The sequence below is a fragment of the Danio rerio genome, chromosome 2 (genome assembly GCF_049306965.1).
Source record: "Danio rerio strain Tuebingen ecotype United States chromosome 2, GRCz12tu, whole genome shotgun sequence".
NCBI classification, from domain to species: domain Eukaryota; kingdom Metazoa; phylum Chordata; class Actinopteri; order Cypriniformes; family Danionidae; genus Danio; species Danio rerio.
In genome coordinates, this window is record NC_133177.1 from 10,758,969 (window position 1) to 10,779,294 (window position 20,326).

Sequence of the window (20,326 nt, forward strand, 5' to 3'; positions counted from 1 at the left end):
TTTTTAAACGTCTAAGTAAAAAAAGAAAAAACTTTTTTTTTCTAAATTGAACACATTATATACATTATTTCATTTGAAAATTGATCAATTTACAATTTACATTTACAAAATTTTAAAGCAGTAAACATTTCAGGCTAAATAATAAAGCAAATCATTGACCTGCATGGTTCATTAGTTTACAAACCACTGATTTCTTTATGACATATAAAAAATAAAATAAAAAACTTTACATACCTTAGGAACAGTATAACAGATTTTTTTGCAGTTTTAAAACTTTGACTTTTCCAAACCACGGTACACCTTGAAACCGGTTACCATCCCATGCCATCTCATTATTATAAAAGTTGCATGACTGGACTTTTTTATAATTAAAGTGACAGTGTTAATAACTGAAGTTAAGTAAGGCGTTTTTTTTTGTTTGTTTTTGCATGTTTGTTGGAAGACTATTATTTTGTCAGTGGTTCGGAAGATGCTTAATTTAACTTGCTACAAGTATGCTCCTACAGGTTTTCATGAACTTTTTCTATTTGCATCCTTGATGACTTGCCAGATCACTTTCTATTAGTTTTATTCATAAAAAATCTTTGCACTGAACTAATTAAGAGTCATTACTAGGGCCAGACAGAATCTGCCAACATTTTTTGCTAATTCTGCAGAGAATTGTGAAAAAAATCTGCAGATTTTTTGCGGAATGATTTTGGGAGTATCATAACTAAAAGCTTAAAATGAAATAAAAAATAACGCCTCTTTAACTTTAATGTTAACAAAGCAAATACAATAAGATCCACCTATTTGTCTTTACAAACTGTATTGTGAATAAATAAAATGAACATTTTCATATCAGTCAATAATATTACTGAAATTTATTTAAAAACTGAATAAATTTTAATTTACACACATTTGCACAAATAATAACAGACTCAATGATGGGCTAAAAATCTGCAGATTTCTGAGCGTGCAGATTCTGTGTGGGCCTAGTCATTGCACATACTTTGCCAGGAGTGCAAGTTCATCGGGGATGAAATAGGTCAAAGATCTACACAATTCACTTCAATGACCCATTTCATAACTAAAACAGCGAACTTCATAAAAAGGTGACAAGTTTGCACCCCTGCTTTACTTCAGTAGTCAGTAGTCAAAAACTTGAAATAAAATGCATCACATCGCAACCTCCTGAATCGTAATGAAATCAGTTTGTGAGGTGTCAAGAGATTCACAACCCTAACATTCAGTGATGTTGAAAACGATGTATTGTGCAGGCCTATATTGTACTGTAACGGTATAACTGGAATCCAAATAAATACTGATGATTCATGCGCAAAGACACAAAAGGTCTATGTACGCATAAACTGTTGCACATTGTTCAAATAATATTTCTTGAGTTGGAGCAGCAGTGTGGTCAGTTGAGGTTTGGTTTGGGCAGAAAAATGTTTCCAGTCACATCCTCTGACTAACACCCTGAACACAAACAGAAATCAGATTTGAACAGTACTGTGGTCAATCACTGCATCACTACAGCAGCCGTCACTGTTACATACTGTAGGTAAGCAAAAAAATGATGTGTTTTTTTTAAATATTCTCCTGATAGCACATCCAAAATTTATATTTTATATTAAGTTTTATCTAGAATGTTAACCTAGATTTTATGTTGGGAACAGTGATGTTTGATGGTTTACAAGTTGAGCGAAAAGTCATTTTTGACTGGAAAGCTATAGTAAAAATTAATTAAACTCTGGTTTCTCCGTCACAAACACATCATGCATGTCTAGAAGAATTAGAATACAACACTCAAGTCATTTGGTCTGCTTTTATATCTTTCTTTGTCCATTTTGATGGAGCTTGCTAGACAACATGGTGGGGAGGAAAAAAATAAAGAATTTGCTTTTGGTAAAGAAACCTAATCTGATTTAAACCATACAAGTTACGTATAGGAGTTCACTGACATCCTCAGGGCCAAGTGTCAGCTTTCAAACTCGATCAGGCTAGATTCAATGCACTGTCCTCCCTATGAAGACACAATTGGTGTGGTCCCTGAGCAGGTAACACTTTTCTATCCCCAAAAACAAACTTGAGAGGTCAAACCTTAAATAGAGTTCAATGAAAAAGCTAAATGAAAAGCATCCTCACTGAGCCCAAATCTGTGGGTCATTAACAGTGTAGTCATGTATGCAGACCATATTCAGAGGGGATTTACAAGGGGGTTTAAAACATACAAATCCGAACTTTTAAAATCACAGCCCAGAACCTTAAATCTTAAAATTCATGTCTAGAACCTTCTGTATGTGTCATTGACTGCATAGAAGGAAATTCATCTGTCAGGTCTGTACTTGTAGTAGTATCTGAGGTGGTCTCACACAAGCTGGAAAATATTTTAAATGATTTCTTGTTCTTTACAGTCGCATTTTTATTAAACAATTGTACCAGAGTCATTTTGGCCTACTAACTTATAACAGTGACTCAAATTCAGGAATTTCCCTCGCATACCAAAGGGTGGACACTGGGAATTCATTTTAACTTTAACGTTTTCTAAAGTTTGATTTACACACACATACACTGTGATTTACAGTTTAACATTTCACAATGAATATGACTCGTGCTATCGTTAGTTTTGCGAAGTTCACAACTTTAAGTTCTCTCCCATAAAGGATTAACAGACGACAACTTTCTAGCTTACTTCGACAAAGAAATGCAGATAGTCAACAAAATTAAGCAGTGGAGTTCATACATTTTGTGATACTTGTGAAAAACATGCACACTAAAGCCGTAAAACTTAACCGCCGTCGACAGCTTACTCTTACCTTTAAAAAAAAATCTCCCAAGAGTGATCTCCTGATAAATCAGTGAAGAAACGGAAAACACGCCCCCGAGTTACTTTCACGTCAAGCTCAAAATGTCCGTTTGTATAATTTCCTCGGGAAATGATCTTAATATTTTATGGAAGTTAATTGAATTCTTTATCACTATTGTAGTGTATTCTTGTTACTTTGTGAATGACACCGTTTGTAGCACTTCCACCTACGCTGACCAATCACAGTCGGCGCAAGACCTGACGTCACCGTCGACCTTTTGAAGCCATCGAGCTGTGGAGAGAGACGCCGCTGATTGTTTTCTGCCTCTTTTCTCCCAAATTCTCTTCAATTCAGGCGCCCTCTTTCTGTGATCCTTGGAACAGTTGCTCCCTTGCCTTGACAAAAAGGAATGTTGCTGTATTGGCCAGGAATTTGTCTTTTTGTGATGTTGGCTTTGTCTTTACAGCATTTATGTGCTAGACTGACTCTGACAAGGTTTGAAGATGCGTACATAGTGACCTCAAATACATTCCTTTTATTAAGACAAAATGATTTAACGTTAAAGTTATCATGAAAACATCATATTTCATTTTTTGTGCTTTTATATTTACCATTTAGACCATACACTGCAAAAAACAAAATTATTTTCTTTTCTTTTTTTGTCAAGTCCAAATATCTTTTGTAGAAGCTTTTTTGTAGACAGGTTAAAATGTTGTTTACAAAAAATAATAGATCAAAATGAAGAAGATTTACCTTAAAACAAGCTAAATAACCTGCTAGTAGACAAAAATCTGCTAGTTGAAAACATGATTATTTTACTTACCCCATGGCAGATAATTTTGCTTTATTTTATTTTACCTTACTAGAGTTTTTAATAAGAAAAATTTTACATTCATTTACTTATTTTTAGATATTTTATTAGAAACAAGACAAAAACTCTAAGAATTTTTTTTTGCAGTTTAATAGCTCTGTTACTAAACAGAGCCATTAATAATTAAAAACTGTAGAAGTTGCATTTTTAAAAAAACTTATTTTTATATCATCAAAAAATATACAAATGCAACAGTTTGTGTGATAATATTGTAAATACTTTTAGAAATGTATTTGACATTGTTCACTTACACAGGTAAACATAGGTAAATACATATGAACACATAGAACAGATTAGGTTTACCATAAAATATATATATATATATATATATATTTTTTTTTTTTTAACTTTGTATTAACAGACGAACAAACAGACAGACAAACAGACAGACAGACAGACACTCTTCTCCTAGGGGCAAATACTGACCTGACCAAAACAAAACTTACTCACATAATACCCATTACTGTATGTTAGATTTACAGTTTTATATTTTCAGTCTAGCTCTATTATTGTATCATTAGAGCTCTTGTCCGCACCTGCTCAAAGAACATAGCAGGAGATTGTTGAGGCTGAGATAAGCTGAAAGGCTGCTGTGTTGGAGAGATGGGCAGCAGGAAGAGTAGAGCAGCATACTAAGCAATGTTATAGTGTTGGCAGGCACATTTCATTCTAAAATTTGACCACATTTTGGCACCCACTATGTGAACATGCACACACACAAAACAAATTAGGGTCTTTATCAGAAAATTCAGCAATGAACCCACTGTAAATGAATGACAAACTGATTTACTTTAAAGAATATAGTAGAATCATTTCATTGAATTTTTTCTTCCCATTATCACAGCACTATTAAATATTTGCACATTTAAAAATGCACATATTCATTTCAGTTCGTTGCACTAATTCATGTTGAATTGTACATATCCACTGCTCATACACATTTGTAATTATGTTCATATCTACCTGCACACCTCTGATTATTAATAGCAGCCTGTACATATATTCTTCTATTGTAAAACTCTGTTCATAGATAATAAAACCTGTATATAATGTTCACAGTCCATCCTTCTGTTATAACTTATACCTTTATCCTGCACTTGCTGCTATTGCACTCCTGGTTAGACCTAAACTGCATTTCATTGCCTTGTACATGTGTAATGACAATAAAATATATTGAATCTAACTGAATTTAATTCTTTTTAATCTTGAGTAAAATTTTAGTCAATTAAAGTAATCTAAAGATACTAACTTCAAATTTAAACCAGAACTTAATTATGACTGATTTATGCATACATTATACATCAAGTCAAATTTGAAATTCTGTGCATTGTTCATAACAATAAATTTAAACAACAGTTTTCATTTTTAGTTCTATGAAAAAAAGTGTCAAATGGATAGATAATAGTTGCTCCCTAAATATAGTTTAGTGGCATAAAATTCTTAAAAATACAAAAAAATTCATGATGTAAACAAAAAATGTAAACACCACCAGAGTTATCTTTTGATGAAGCCTTTCAAATTTTTCATTTAGTATAAAATTGTATGTAATATTTACATTGTATCTCAATGGTGTATATGCACACGGACTTGTAATTTCAGTGTACCAGATTTCAGTCTTTCCATAAAGAAATTAAATTAAATTTATAAATAAATTAAATAATAAAAAATTCAGTTTTCCTTAAAAATAAGTGATCTTATTGCCTGATTGATATACAATATAAAGTGGGTCTCAGACCGGATAAGAATCACGACATTAAATTTCGCTTTCCTTGCCATGTCTTCAAAATATGAAAATGTATTTTACCCCAGTATTTTCAATGAAGTTTCTGCGCTAAGCTGTTGCGACTGATGACACTAGTGTTTACACAGTCTATCATCTTATTTTAGGCTTGAACAACTAATGAATGCGTAAGTTTATTTAACTGAATATATTTTAATTACATCGCAATGTCAATGCTGTAAAATTATCCTTATAAAATTGAAAATAGTCGCATTAAGCTTTCACAGGAAGTTTATCATTGGCTGAAAAACACTAGCTGTGCATAAACCCCATTGAGTATTTCAACGTTTCGATTTTTTAACCGTAACACCACTGACATGGTATGATTTCTTTTTAAACAATCTCTACAACATAAAAGCTTACATTTATAATATAGTAAATGTTATGACTTCAGTGCTTGATCTGTGCTTTTGTCTGTAGCTCTGCACAAGATGTTTCGCCAGTGAAAAAAATGGTCGTATCCATCTGAGCCTGGTTCTCTCAAGTTTTTTTTTCTTCACTTTCACCAATTGGTGGCTTTTTCCTCGTCACTAGATTGCATGGTTCGGGATCTGTAGAGCTGCGCATGAAGTTTTGCTCTTCAGTGTTTGGACTCTCAGTAGTGCTAATTAAACCACACTGAACTGAGCTAAACTGAACTTTAAAACTAAACTACACTATTTCTATTTACTATAATTATTTTATGTGAAGCTGCTTTGACACAATCTACATTGTAAAAACGCTATAAAAATAAAGGTGAATTAACAGTGAATTGTAACACTATAATGTCTGCATATAGACCAAATCTGAGGTATACCAAGCAAAATATAGTGCAACTTGAAATCAACATATTTGTCCGTTTTACACAAGATACCATTTAGTCCTGCAATCAGTGATAGTGTAATTTTGAGATTTATTGTTGTAGAGCATCTTTTTGTGCATATATACCATCATTTCAAGCAAAGTCCCATTAACCAAGCAAATCTAAAATGTGTTTTTTATTATTTAAATTTGCATAAAAAGCATGAAAAAACAAACAAAACCCTAAATTTCCAATGTGATATAATCGAAAAACCTCAAAAAGATGATACAATACAGCCACTAATACTTTCATACAGATGAAAATAAGCACTTTATAAAAAATAGATCTCTACATCGTAACATAATGAACATAGTGTTTGCCATTCAGAACATAAGGACCTGAATCTATCTATTGGTACGTGAAGTGACGTCCGTCCCTAGCTCTTGGTTTGAACTCAGTCATTCATGTTTATACCGTGTTTACATTTGGCAGGGAGTGTTTAAGGAAGTCAGATGAGGAAGGATCAACTGACAGAAACATAAGTAACTATACAGCATGTTGACAGTGTTGTTCTTCCTTGTTTTGAGGTTAAGAAATGAAGGGAAAGCCATTATCTCAGATACAAAATATAGAAGCAGGAAATAATTGCTGCGTGATTATAGGAAAAGGACCTTGTTTTTTCTTTCCTCCATGTATTGGTCCTTGCAAAACACCAGTGTCTTTTTCCATCCACAATGCGAGAACGGCTTCTGAATTTCTTCTTGCACCCACAAGATGGTGTGCAACTCCACTTTTTTTCTCCACAAGCAGCTGTTCTTAAACTGACACGCAGTGGGATGGAAATCAAACGTTGAAAAAAAGAGGCTTAATATCGGTTTATATTTGTCTGAAATGCAGGGGACCAAACAGGACACACAAAAGCAGAACTTGAGACGCGTGTTGAACTCTGGGTAGAGGTTATTCTTGAGCTTCTTTGCCAGTCATTTTGTAGATCTCTGTGGGTCCGTCGACATGTGTGATGGTGGTGGTCAGCTGTGTGTCTTCACCGCTGTTTCCAGCCTGATCAGCTAAAAAAAGAAGAGAGAATAGGGAAATGCATTAGAGATTTATCAACGATAATTAGAGATGTATGGCATCAACATATCATATCAATGACCGTAGTAATCGAAAAGATCACAGTTATCATCATTGTGGTTTTGTTAAAATGAGCTGAAAATGTTTCTAAATAAAAATCACAAACACATAAGGTGTTCCAGCAAATTTTGCATCTGAAAATGAACAGAGAACAACTAAAAACTGAAATTGTGTCAAACAACATTAATACAGATCACTGCATTATGGATGTAGTAAGTAAGTAATATGTACTTTTATTATCTTATCCTATCTTTATTATATTATCGGTTATCTTATTATGCTAAAAAAGCGCTTCACATTCATGAGGGGGGTCTCTCCACACCACCACCAGTGTGCAGCATCTACTTGGACAATCCACAGGACAATGGCGCCAGTGAGCTCACCACACACCAGCTAATGGTGGAGTAGAGAGACGGTGATAGAGCCAGTTTGGTGGATGGGGATGATTAGAAGGCCATGATGGGTAAGGGCTAATTGAGGGATTTTGGCCAGGACATCGTGGTCACACCCCTACTCTTTACAAGAGGTGACAGGATTTTTAGTGACCACAGACAGTCAGGGCCTCAGCATAATGTCTCATCTGAAAGACAACGCTCTCTGACAGTAGTGTCCCCTTTACTATACTGGGGCATTAGAACTCACACGGACCACAGGTTGTGCACCCCCTGCTGGCCCCACTAACACCACTACCAACAGCAACCTAGTTTTCCCATGTGATCCTCCAAGGAGACATATTATGCCCTTTTTACAAGATGTAAAATAAGTCTCTGATGTTAAATGTGAAGTTTCAAGCTCTTTGAAAATGCCCCTTTCAGACTTTGATCTAAATTGTGACAGATTGTGCTCCCGACCCTCTTTTCGAACGAGGGCAGAGCTACAAACACCTGTGTCAGCATAGCGGCAGATTCCAAACATGACTAACGTTATCTCTGTAAAAAATGAAAATGTCAAAAGTGGCAGCTCAGAAGGCAGCAGAATATGGAGACTACAGTGTTCATTTGAGCTTCCCAAAACTCCACATTTATAATCCTCTAAGTCACTGACATTATCTTCAGCAGATGAAAGGTGGATGGCTGCTTCTCACTCAGTGCTGTTTATGCTAATGAGGCAGAGATCAACACCAATGGGCGGGACTTTCCCCCTCTGATGACATGTACAAAGCGAGAATGTCAATCAAAGTGTTTCTGCAGACTGTTATTAAGTGACATAATTAAAATAGAATTCAGTCATTTTTACCATTAGAGGCTGGCTATGTTCACCCAATTTTTTGGTCTATAAACACTGTATAAAAGTGATCTTTGTATAATAGATCCTCTTTAAATTTGCACCTTGAAAACTCCCTCTCAGAGATCCTGATTATGTTGTTTGTCACAAAGCTGCATGAAGCGGTTTTACAAAACCCATTTGATACATTTCTTATAGTAATTTTTCTGACTTGTATTGTGACATGATTTCAGTAGTGTGCATCACACACTTTAAATGAACATACTTTAGCTGTATATATATGTTTGTTTATTATCCGTCAATGTACATTAACATACTAACTTTTGAACATACAAAAGAAGACATTTTGAAGAAAGCTGAAAACCTGTAACCACTGACATCCATAGTATTTGTTTTTCCTACTATCAAAGATAATGGTTGCAGGTTTTCAGCTTTCTTCAAAACATGTCCTTTGGTGTTCAACAGAAGAAAGAAGCTCCTAAAATTTTGCAACCCCTTTAGAGTAAGCAAATAGTGAGTAAATCTTAATTTTTGAGTCAACTATTCCCTTAAGCCATAAACAATTTAAGTCCATTTTCCATCTAATTATGTTGGAGCAAAGCTGGACTGACCTTTTTACCTCTTGGCATTGTGCACTTAAAAAGACCTTTTTAACCATAAAAAATACAATGTTTGAAGAGAATTCTCTGGAATGACTAATCTAATAACCATAAAAGACATTTAGAAAGAGAAATGCATGACGAAGTTTCAAGCGTGACATCAAGATATTGATGGTTTCCATTTCAAAAGCCCAAATAGGAAGTCTGGCCTAAATTAGAGAAACTTGCTGCCACCAAAGAGGCCAGTTTTCCCACAAGAAAAAAAAAAGAAACCTCACCCTTTCCTGTCGAGATGTGTTTGACTTCAAACAAATCCGAACACCAGGGGCCTCATGTATCAACGCTGCGTATGCACAAAAACTTTGCGTACGCCAGGTTTCACGCTCAGAATCGCTCACGTTTGGATTTACTAACGATGAAATGAACGTGGGAATGTGCACAGCTCCACGCCAACTTTATGGCTGGTGTACGCACATTTTTTGTGCGTGTCTGTTTTATTTCCATTGGCGACTCCTAGAGGCAGTTGTGTTAAATTGCACACTACAAAGTGTCTTCTCAGCTGTATGAGAAGGGTTCATCCGCATGTCTAGTATATAAGGTTTCCGTACCATACAGTTGACCATCCAAACATTAAAGCGCAATTTGCAGCGGTCGCCAGTTTTCCCAATGTAATCGGAGCGATCTACTGCACGCACATTGCTATAAAGGCACCATCTGAGGATGAATTTGCATACGTGAATCAGAAACATTTCCATGCAATAAATGTGCAAATAAAATATGATGCACAGACTTATTCATGATTCCTACTTGTCTTCCTCATGATGATGAAGAGTATAGGCAAAATCTGATATGTAGCGGAAAAAAAAAAGAAAAAGAAATTTCATCAGACGAGTTCATGCTTGAACGCGTGAAAACATATTGCCATGCATTTAACGAGCTGCGCCACTCAGGCTGTTAAAGACACTATAAAAATTTACACCTTTACATCGCACTACTTCTTTTTTAAATCCAATCAGTGCGATGTTCAGACCCAACTGTGTTAACTGCATCAGCTAAACTCTCCCACTCTATTTTTTTTCTGTTGTTATTAATTCCAGAGGACAAACTTGCAAATAACACCGCTTTTCTCTGGTCTACTTCCGAAAGCAGCACCTCCAGTTCACACTCTGTTTAAATTTTCTCTTTTTGCTTGCTTTTGCCATTGCTTTTTCGTTGAGTTTTGCCAAAGTAGAGTCATTAGCATATTCATACGGGGGAGGAGGCAGGGAGGGGTTTTGCGCTCGTGCATGTTGCGCTCAGTTTCACGTTCATTAAGATGTACAAAGAATATGCGTGTGATTCGGCGTACGGTGTTTTATACATCTGAATTTTTTTCTGCGTACACACATTTACAGCTTTGTGCGTACGCAATGTTTTAGTATGGATTCCACGCAAGTCTTCGTACATGAGGCCCCTGGAGACGGTGTAACATGCTGCTAAGTGAATGTGTTTGCAGTGCTGAAGACATAAATAAGCATCATCTGACTCTACTGGGAGAGTTCTTTTTAAAAACAAATTCATTTATACAATATGTACAGTTGGATACAACACAGTTAATAAAACATATGTTGTTTGTGGGAGTATTACACACATTTCGAATTATTTAGGAAAAAAGCAAGTAAATTAAAAATGTATTAGTCATGTCTATATTTGTGTGCAAAACCGCAGTTATAAAAGTGATTTCTCAAAGCAGCCAATAATTCTTCATACAAATTCAAATAATGCATCAGAAAGCCAATAATAAAAATAAATTACAAACAATACCTAAAAATCTTTAAAAAGCTATTTATAATATAAAACATGATATTGCTTATCGTCTTAAATGATCCTCTATTAAAGTTCTCCTGTTATGCAGTATTAAAGAGTTACTTCCCCCAAAAATGAAATTTCTCTCAATTACTTATGTTGTTCAAATCCTCTGATACTTCGTTCATCGTCAGAACACAAATTAAGATAACTTCAGTGGCGGAAAGTGTACTGAAAAATCATACTTAAGTAAAAGTACCATTACTTGCCTAAAAATGTAGCGCAAGTAGAGTAAAAGAGTAAAAAAACATAGCAAAATCTGTTGTAAATATTACTCGAAGTATGAGCAAGAAGTAGCCTTTTCAAAAATATTCAAGGGTAGTAAGTACTATGCTATAAAAAGCTGATGCATTTACATGTAATTTGTGCATGTGTGTAAACGTAATACTCTGTAATGCATTTAGTTATTGTCCAGCAGGCGAACATCATAAGACATTAATATTAGGCTAGATTTAGGTTGTATTGTCAGGTGACCAAAATTCATTGTCTATCCAGCATCTCAGGAAAACAATATTTCGATGTCCAATAATGACGTTGATATTTGGTTGATTTTAGGGTGTTAGAAAGTGACCAAAATCTAATGTCAAGCCAACATCTCAAACCAATGTCATATTGATGTCAAATACTGACATTTATTCATCAGGTATGAATAAGCGTTATAGTGATAACATCCACACAACGTTAAGCTGAAACAACTTTAGACATTGATATTTGGTTGAGTTTAGGTTGGACAGTGGCATCGGCCTGACATCAAACCGATATTTATTTCCAAGCAAAATGCAACATCCCCACGACATTGGGGTACAAAAGAGTATTCATACAGTAAACATCCGTACGTTTTTCCTTAGTGACATTCATCTAAACAATCTGTGGGTCAATGCGTGTAAAGATTTTGGACATCTTCTTGAACACTTTTAATGCTTCCAAACAGTTTGCTGCAATTATGAATTGCCCATGTCTTGAGGTAGTTCATTCTAATGTGATTTACCTCTTTACTTCTATGTGGGATTGATTGGACAGGAATCACAGGACTGAATTTTCTAATCCCCATAGGCAAGAATAAATAAAGTAGTGACTGCAGATTGAAGGAAAGTAGTGGAGTAAATGTACCGATATTGCACTAAAAATGTACTCAAGGCAAGAGTCAAGTAAAAGTACACATTTTTAAAACTACTCAATTACAGTAATTTGAGTATTTGTAACTTGTTACTTTACACTACTGGTTATATTTAGCTAATATTGTCAGAATCTGCCATATGACTTCAATGGTTCAGTGGCGCTTGGAACACTGTACTCCCCAAAAACCCTATTTAACCTATATCTTCTCTTCCTTGTCTGGTTGTCAGGTTACTACGGGCCATAGAATGTAGGGTCAGCAGTCATATTACACATACTGAACTTGGTAAACCTGCAGTTTGAAGAGGAAGCCATAGATGAACAAAGCCATTATACAGTTTTTTTGTTTTGGCATTCAAGGCTGTTCATGGAGATTCATATGATTACAGCCACTGAAGTCACATTAAATGTTTTAATAAGGTAATAATTTCTTGTCTTTTCAGAACATCTTAGGACCATTGCTCTCTATGGAGGATGAGAGACCTCAAAATAATATATCCTAAAGGGTAACGAAACATCAAAACACATTTTTTTAACTGTTGACAGTCATATATGTATCCCACACTACTAAAAACACTATAAGGACATATATATTTCCCTAAAAAGAGAAAATTGGTTGTTTTTTAGTTATTTCGAGCAAATTCGTTCTTCTGGGTTTGAAAAGAAATTTAGAAGCTACGTCACGGTAATTAGATCCTTGTGTGTATTCCAGTGTGGAGACTGGATGTCTGAACTGGTGGGTACAACGTGACGTCTTTGAATTTTCATCATTAAGAGAAAGACTTAGTTCAAACCAATCAGCATGCTCTATTGTGATAGGTGCAACTTCATTAATATGCATGATACAGCTTCGAAGACTGTTTTTACCTGTTACGGTGTTCAGATGGCAGAAAGACACCACACTGTGTTGCAAACCATAATTAAAATGAGTGGAAGAAGAAGAATTGTTTGGAGACACGAGTCGTCAGTGTTCCATTATAAATGTACCGCAACAAAGGATTCGTTTTTATTTCCCTGCTATTCACCTTATTTTCAGTGCATGACCGGGCGCAGCCATTCGTATCTTTTTGGCTAGAGACTTGTTTATAGAGAGAGTAGTTTGACCGTTTTCAGCCGTTTATTATTCCTAGTCATTTTTCCCATAGGTATCTGAATCGGAAGTTCTTAAAAAAAAATACATAAAAAATAATTTTAAAAAATTATTAATTAATAAAAAATAAATAAATAAATAATAATAATAATAATAATTGCAAAAACGGGCGCACTTTTGCATTGAAGAATAAGGTCAATAAGAGCGCAGCGTGGAGTTAAGTGGTCGCGTGTTAGCAGAGCACTGCAATTCCACACAAGAGTTCAGCTGCGCTCTCATAGCGGCGAGATAAAAACTTAATATTTGTTGCGGTATATTTATAAACAACACAGACGACCCATGTTTCCAAACAATTTTTCTTCTTCCACTAGTTTTAATTACGGCTGGCAACACAGCGTGGCCTCTCTCTGCCGCCTAAACACTGTAACTGTCTTCAAAGCTATCATGCATTCTAATGAAGTTGTACCTCATACACAATAGTGCGCGCTGATCGGCGGTCTGGAAAGACCTGGAAGTCTCTCAACCCATTTTTAATGTTTTGTGAAATATATGTGTCCTAATAGTATTTTTAGCAGTGTGGAACACATATATGAAGGTCAACATAAAAATAAAAATGTGTTTTGGTGTTTTGTGACCCTTTAACAACAGTCCCCTGTGTGTGCCACCTCTTGAGTCTCACAGAAGAGCTCTGGATCTTAAAAGCAGGAGAGACAGCAGTGCAAGACGAGAGAGGACCTGGCCTTAACACTTTAGCTGCATATTAAATGGCACACTACACACTATTTACTTATGCACTTACCCACTCAACACTCATCCCAAATGGAACAGTTTTTTTACTAACCAGAAAATCAAACTGTTTCCCAAATGATGTTTGACGGTTGCCAAACTACTAAAATAAATGACCTAACTACCAAATATTACCTGCGATGAGGTAATAGTATAACTGCTCATATGAGAGTGCTTAATTTTGCTTTCACAATATAAAATAAATAAAGTAATCAAAGGATAGCTCTTCAGGAGTCTTACCGCTTGACTGCTCATCTCCATAGCGTTTGTGCGACGGTGCGTAGAGAAACATGAGGGCAAACACGTAAAGGTTCCACATTCCATAGATGCCAGTGAAGAAGGCACTGTTCACCTGAACCGTGTGCCCGCCCCAGAGCCAGTGACCCTCACTCACCTGGTAACATACAAAACGCATAACAATGACCATCTGAATGACTTCACCTATAGGATATTTCGATGGAGAGAAGATAAAGGTGAAAATTTATTTATACCTGGCTTATGATGAAGAAAATGACAGTCATGGCAGCACATGCTAGCGTGACCAACATCAGGAATTTGAAGCGGAAGATGAGACCCTAAAGGAGTGAAATATATATATATATATTTTTTTTTTATTTAAGCAACTCAAACTATTTAATTCATCTTGAAAAAATGAAAATGACACGGAAATTATTAACTATTTAAAACAAACACAATGCTAACACAAGGGTGTAAACTGACCAAAAGTAACAGCAAAGAGATTTATGATGCTACAGAATAATTCTATATCAAATTAAATTGTGAAGATGCTGGACTTTTAGTGCTGTGTATGGGTTCAGTAACGAGCAAACAAAGAAAACAAAGCACAAAGGCTGAACATTTCTCAGATAAGATTTAGTTTTTTATATTTTTGTATGTTACGAACTTTTGTGCTTAACAAGTATTGATGATAATACAGTCACTTACTGCATTGACCATAAGGCAAAGTAACACCAAACTCACACTAAATACTCACCTTATGCTAGTTTTGTTGAATCAAATCAGCAAACAATGTAAATGAAATATGACAACAAGATGCTGTAGTGCTAGAAACTAAGCCAAGTGACCAATATCCAATATCCAATATTTTTCCAATATCGTGCAGCCCTAATTCAATTATACAGATATTAATTAAACTGATTTACATGACTTTTCAAAACTTTGTGATTTTTATGTTTTTCCAAAACAATTACAGGCCTGGAAAATGCCATGTCAAAATTCCATGACTTTTAAAGGTTTTCCATGACCGTATGAATTCTTGAAAGTAGTACTTATTTACTGTAATTTTGATTAAAAAAAGTTTTAATGACTTAATACATACATTTTAAAATTAAATTTTATTCCTTTGATGAAAATTCAAAATCATAGAATATTTTATATTATTATTATTATTATAAGTGTTACAGTTATACTGCTTAACCTTTTTGTGAAAATCATGATACATTTGTTGTAGAGTTTTCTAATGGACAAAATTGAATTGAATTGAATTGAATCGAATCAATTATTTTGTAACAAATGCCTTCTGCATCACTTTTGACTAATTTATTGTGCAATAAATCAAGTTTACATTACCTCATAGTGCAGTCGACGAGCCTTAGTCATAGCAGGCAAACACGACCTTTTCCCGCTGATGTTCCTGAACACTTGGAACACCATGAAGCACAGGAACAAAAAGTAGAGGCATGCACAGATTCCTGCGACAATGATGAAGGCCATCTGCACCAACCCCAGTTAAAGTAATAAAACAATGCACAATACACTACAACACAACAGCACAGCAACCATCACAATAGTATGGTCTTGACATTTTCCTGGAAATCATACTTAAGTCTAAGCCTTTAGTATGTTAAGAGTGAACATGTGTGGTACATATGAAATGCATAACTGAAAACAAAAAAAATCCTATTATACCTTTAAATAACATTTTGTGATGTAAATGCCCATTTTGAGGTAGAAGCAAAAATATATATAATTGTGTGTCTCTTTATATGCAAATGAGCTGCTGTAACGTTTCTCATTACAGAAAGTTGAAAAGCCCACAGCGTCAAAAGGATACAGCCAGTTCTGTCCCGACATCTGATGCCCAGATACTGTAGAAAGGATTCTTTAGCTGTACTCCTCTGCAAATAATAATATTAATACATTTGTTTATTAAAAAAATAACATTGCAGAATTTACAAATGCACTAAAGAACTGCCAAAAATGTGAGTAAATGTTGGCTCACCTCTCGCACATATCAAATATGAAAAGGCAGAAGGAGCCAAAGACAATGGGTATAACCTGCTTCCAGTACACTGAAAAGCGGTTCCTCTCAGTCTGGTCCTTGAAAAATAAACAAGAAAATTAAACTATAAGAAAGAAAGGCACATTTTAAGCATGGAAATTAAGTCAAATCCCACAGTTTACCAAACTTAATCTAACCTGCGTTTTTTTTTGTTTTGCTTGTTTTTCAGTTATACACTCTTTATTAGCCACTTTAAACATCCGTTTAATGAAGCAAATATCTAATCAGCCAATCACATGGCAGCAACATGATGCATTTACATATACACTCACCGGCCACTTTAATAGATACACCTTACAAGTACCAGGTTGGACCCACTTTTTTCCCTTCAGAACTGCCTTAGTCCTTTGAGGCATAGATTCAACAAGGTACTGGAAATTTTCCTCAGAGATTTTGGTCCATATTGACATGATAGCATTACACAGTTGCTGTAGTTTAGTCAGCTGCACATCCATGATGCTAATCTCAGGTTCCACCACATCCCAAAGGTACTCTATTGGATTGAGTTGTGGTGACTGTGGAGGCCATTTGAGTACAGTGAACTCCTTTTCATGTTCAAGAAACCAGTGTGAAATGATACATGCTTTATAACATGACATGTTATTCTGCTGGAAGTAGCCATCAGAAGATGGGTACACTGGGGTCATAAAGGAATGGACATGGTCAGCAACAATACTCAGGACTGTGGCATTAACACGATGCTCAATTGGTACTAACAGGCCAATAAAATATTCCCCACTTCATTACACCACCACCACCAGGCTGAACGGTTTATACAAGACAGGATGGATCCATGCTTTCATGTTGTTGACACCAAATTCTGACCCTACCATTTGAATGTTGCAGTAGAAATCGAGACTCAAACAAGGGAACGATTTTCCAATCTTCTTTTGTCCAGTTTTGGTGAGCCTGTGTGAATTGTAGCCTCAGTTTCCTCTTCTTGGCTGACAGTAGTGGTGTGGTCTTCTGCTGCTGTAGCCCAGCTGCCTCAAGGTTCGACATGTTGTGCATTCAGAGATGCTCTTCTGCATACCTCGGTTGTAACAAGTGATTATTTGGCATATGTTGCTTTTTTATCAGCTCGAACCAGTCTGGCCATTCTCCTCTGACCTCTGGCATTCCCATTGCATTTGCACCCACAGAACTGCCGCTCACTGGATATTTTCTCTTTTTCAACAGTTTCTGAAATACTCAGACCAGCACATCTGGCTCCAGCTGTCATGCCATGTTCAAAGTCACTTAAATCACCTTTCTGCTTCATTCTGTTTTAAGTGCAGCAGATTGTCTTGACCATGTCTACATGCCTAAATTCATTGAGCTGCTGCCATGTGATTGTCTGATTAAAAATTTACGTTAATGGCTGAAACTTACAATGGAAAACTGTAAAAATCAACAGAGGCCTGTACACCGAAGGTGGATTAGCTGGCTAGCTAAGCTAAGTTTCAGTTTAGTTTGTTCTAATCCTGAGTTTTATGTCCGATGGGAGTAGCTCCTTGCTTCTGGTCGAACTCACATCAGAGGGACTAAGTAAACAACGTCAAGTTTAAATGGAACAAAAGGAAGGCAGCTGTCATTCCATTGCATTTGTTAAATATTTGGAAATAAATAGATTATTTGATTAGCAGACATATTTGCATGAGCGAATTTATTTGGAGTTAGTGAGAAGTGAAAATGCTATGTAAACACGATTTTATGTTTTGTTTTTATTAAATCTGTGCAGCACTAGTTCTGGTTTCCATTTGTGAATTGACAATAGACATACTGCCACCTGCTGGTATGGAAAGATAAATCCTTTAGTTCAAGCTCCAAGTCGGCTATCATCTGTTTGGGGTGTTGAGGTGCAACTTTTTGGTCCAGTTCAGGCAAGACACATAGCTTACACGAGTTAACATAGTAGGTTTTGGTTAGTTCTTTGACGTTTATATGATGCTTAGTTGGTATTAAAGCCTGGGACTTACCAAGTCAACGTCACAGCAAAGCCGTATGTTGTTGATGATTACAGTGTGACCATCTTAACTGTTATGTCCAGCAGGAAAACAAATCATCACGGACATGACAATGAGTTGACTATACTTAAATGGTAGCAGTCACCAGATCTCAATCCAATATCTCAATCTGATTTGGGATGTGCAGGAAGGCGAGATTTACATTGTGGATCTGCAGCAATAGCATGATGCTTTCATTTCAATATGGATCTTAAAACTCTGATTAATTATTTTTTTTTATTTTTTTATTGACTTGAATTAAAAAGGCAGCCATAATGGTAAAAATTAGTCCAAACCATTTCTAACCAAGTAAAGTGACAGAGTGTATTTTTCCCTTCATTAAGATAGGACAGTTGAAAAGAGATCAAGGGAATTGTATTAACAAAGTACAGATCTCAAAGGCTCCGACAGAATTGTTTATTTTAAGACAAAAGTTTAAAGTAATTCTGCACCAATTGATCCACATTTGAACAAACAAGAAAGCTGGCACTTACCATGAGGTGCTCTCCACAGAAGATGATCCAGAAGGAGAGCAGCATGGCGTAGAAGATGCCCTGACGGATGTCACCAAACAGCAGCATCCAGGTCCAGTCAAAGCCCACAGAGAACCACTCCACTGGGATATTTATGAAGGTCATGGAGATTCCCAGAGCGAAGATGACCCTAAAAGAGGACGCAGTGTACAGAGTATAATAATTGCTAGCACACCTCACCAAGAAACATTACACTAATAGCAAGATATAACTAAGAGGACAGAACCAAAGCCTTGAAAAAGGTCAAACCAAATCTCTCTGTTCTCTAGTGTTCAAAGGCAGGCATGCTGGGACAAGCTATTATACGGCCCATTCGGTGAGACTGAGATGGGGTGTGGAATGTAACTTCAAACACATGAATCACATTCCCGCCTGGCTCAATGTGGCAGAAAAAGACCATATTGGGTTGGAATGCAAGGAATGTCCATGAGGTCAACTCTGGTGAGGGTAAGGAAGTGCATTAATTTACTTCCAATGTGAAAAAAAAAAAAACTTGTAAAAGGATAAGTGTCAACATTTAAGAAGAAAATTATTTAAAACAGTGGTTCTCAAACTGTGGTACGTGTACCACTAGTGGTACGCAGGCTTTTTTTAGGGGTACGCGGAGGAATAAAATATGTCATGTATATGCTACACACATTTTAAAATTTATCAAAAATGATGTGTCATATGACATATAGCCTATATTTCTGAGGTTATCTGCCACTTTTTAAACTGTGCAGAGTTGTAGCTGCTTTACTGGGCCTACTGCGCTACTGTATTTCAATACTGCTCATTTTGGTGGTACTTGGAGAGACAATTCTTTTCTGAGGTGGTAATTGATGAAAAAAGTTTGAGAACCATTGATTTAAAACATTGCAAAAGTTTTTTTGTAGTTGTTTTAACATGGAAACTACCAGAACCATTAGAATTGATCACACCATTTTTACATTTAAAGCTTCTATTGAGATTTTAGAATTGAACGTCTGCCATCATATTCTATCAAGTCATTGATATCATATGAACAATTTTTTTATCAGTCAATAATAATACTGAAATTTAAAAACTGAATTAAGATAAACAAGATAGCACACATCCATGACGTCTCTGTCTGCTCCAGTGGCAAGAAGCAGGAATCTGGCTGCATTCCAATAATAAGAGAATCAGCAGGGAGCCCGTGTCACACATTTTCTTGGCCTTCTCTCAGAGTTGTAAAAAGGATTCCAGTTTCCATCTTGATGCTCTTGTGGAAAAGCATGCTGCGGCAAAGCTTTTACAACATGAAAAAATAATGATCCTGTCTGCGAGTCGCAAGACTGCCTGAGAGCTTTCTGTCTGCTGGGACATCTAGTGTCGGACCAGATGAAAAAGAAATAGAAGGACATTTCATGTGTTTTTTTTGTGAGACCCAGTTTGTAAAGAAGAAAGCTTAAATGATGAAAAAAGATTTCACCAATGAATATATACTTTCCATTAAGAGATTAATTTACCAAAAAAGTAAATTCTATTATC

The 20,326-nt window shown here is 35.8% G+C and overlaps 2 protein-coding genes across 2 annotated transcripts in view; both read right to left on the bottom strand.

Annotated features, from left to right (window-relative positions):
* The window catches only part of gng12a (guanine nucleotide binding protein (G protein), gamma 12a), a 51,866-nt gene extending 48,840 nt beyond the window's left edge, over positions 1-3,026 (bottom strand). Inside the window, exon 1 of the mRNA NM_213312.2 lies at positions 2,799-3,026. The gene's annotated coding sequence lies outside the window, so the exon portion shown is untranslated. The remainder of the gene's footprint in view (positions 1-2,798) is intronic.
* Positions 3,027-6,309: 3,283 nt separating this feature from the next.
* wls (Wnt ligand secretion mediator) overlaps positions 6,310-20,326 on the bottom strand; it is a 44,637-nt gene continuing 30,620 nt past the window's right edge. The window contains exons 6-12 of the mRNA NM_213146.3: positions 18,797-18,965; positions 16,258-16,355; positions 16,090-16,153; positions 15,606-15,749; positions 14,507-14,590; positions 14,256-14,409; positions 6,310-7,288 (exon numbers count right to left, since the gene is read on the bottom strand). Of these exons, the coding sequence (NP_998311.2) occupies positions 7,179-7,288; positions 14,256-14,409; positions 14,507-14,590; positions 15,606-15,749; positions 16,090-16,153; positions 16,258-16,355; positions 18,797-18,965 (823 nt within the window). The 3' untranslated portion in view covers positions 6,310-7,178. The remainder of the gene's footprint in view (positions 7,289-14,255; positions 14,410-14,506; positions 14,591-15,605; positions 15,750-16,089; positions 16,154-16,257; positions 16,356-18,796; positions 18,966-20,326) is intronic.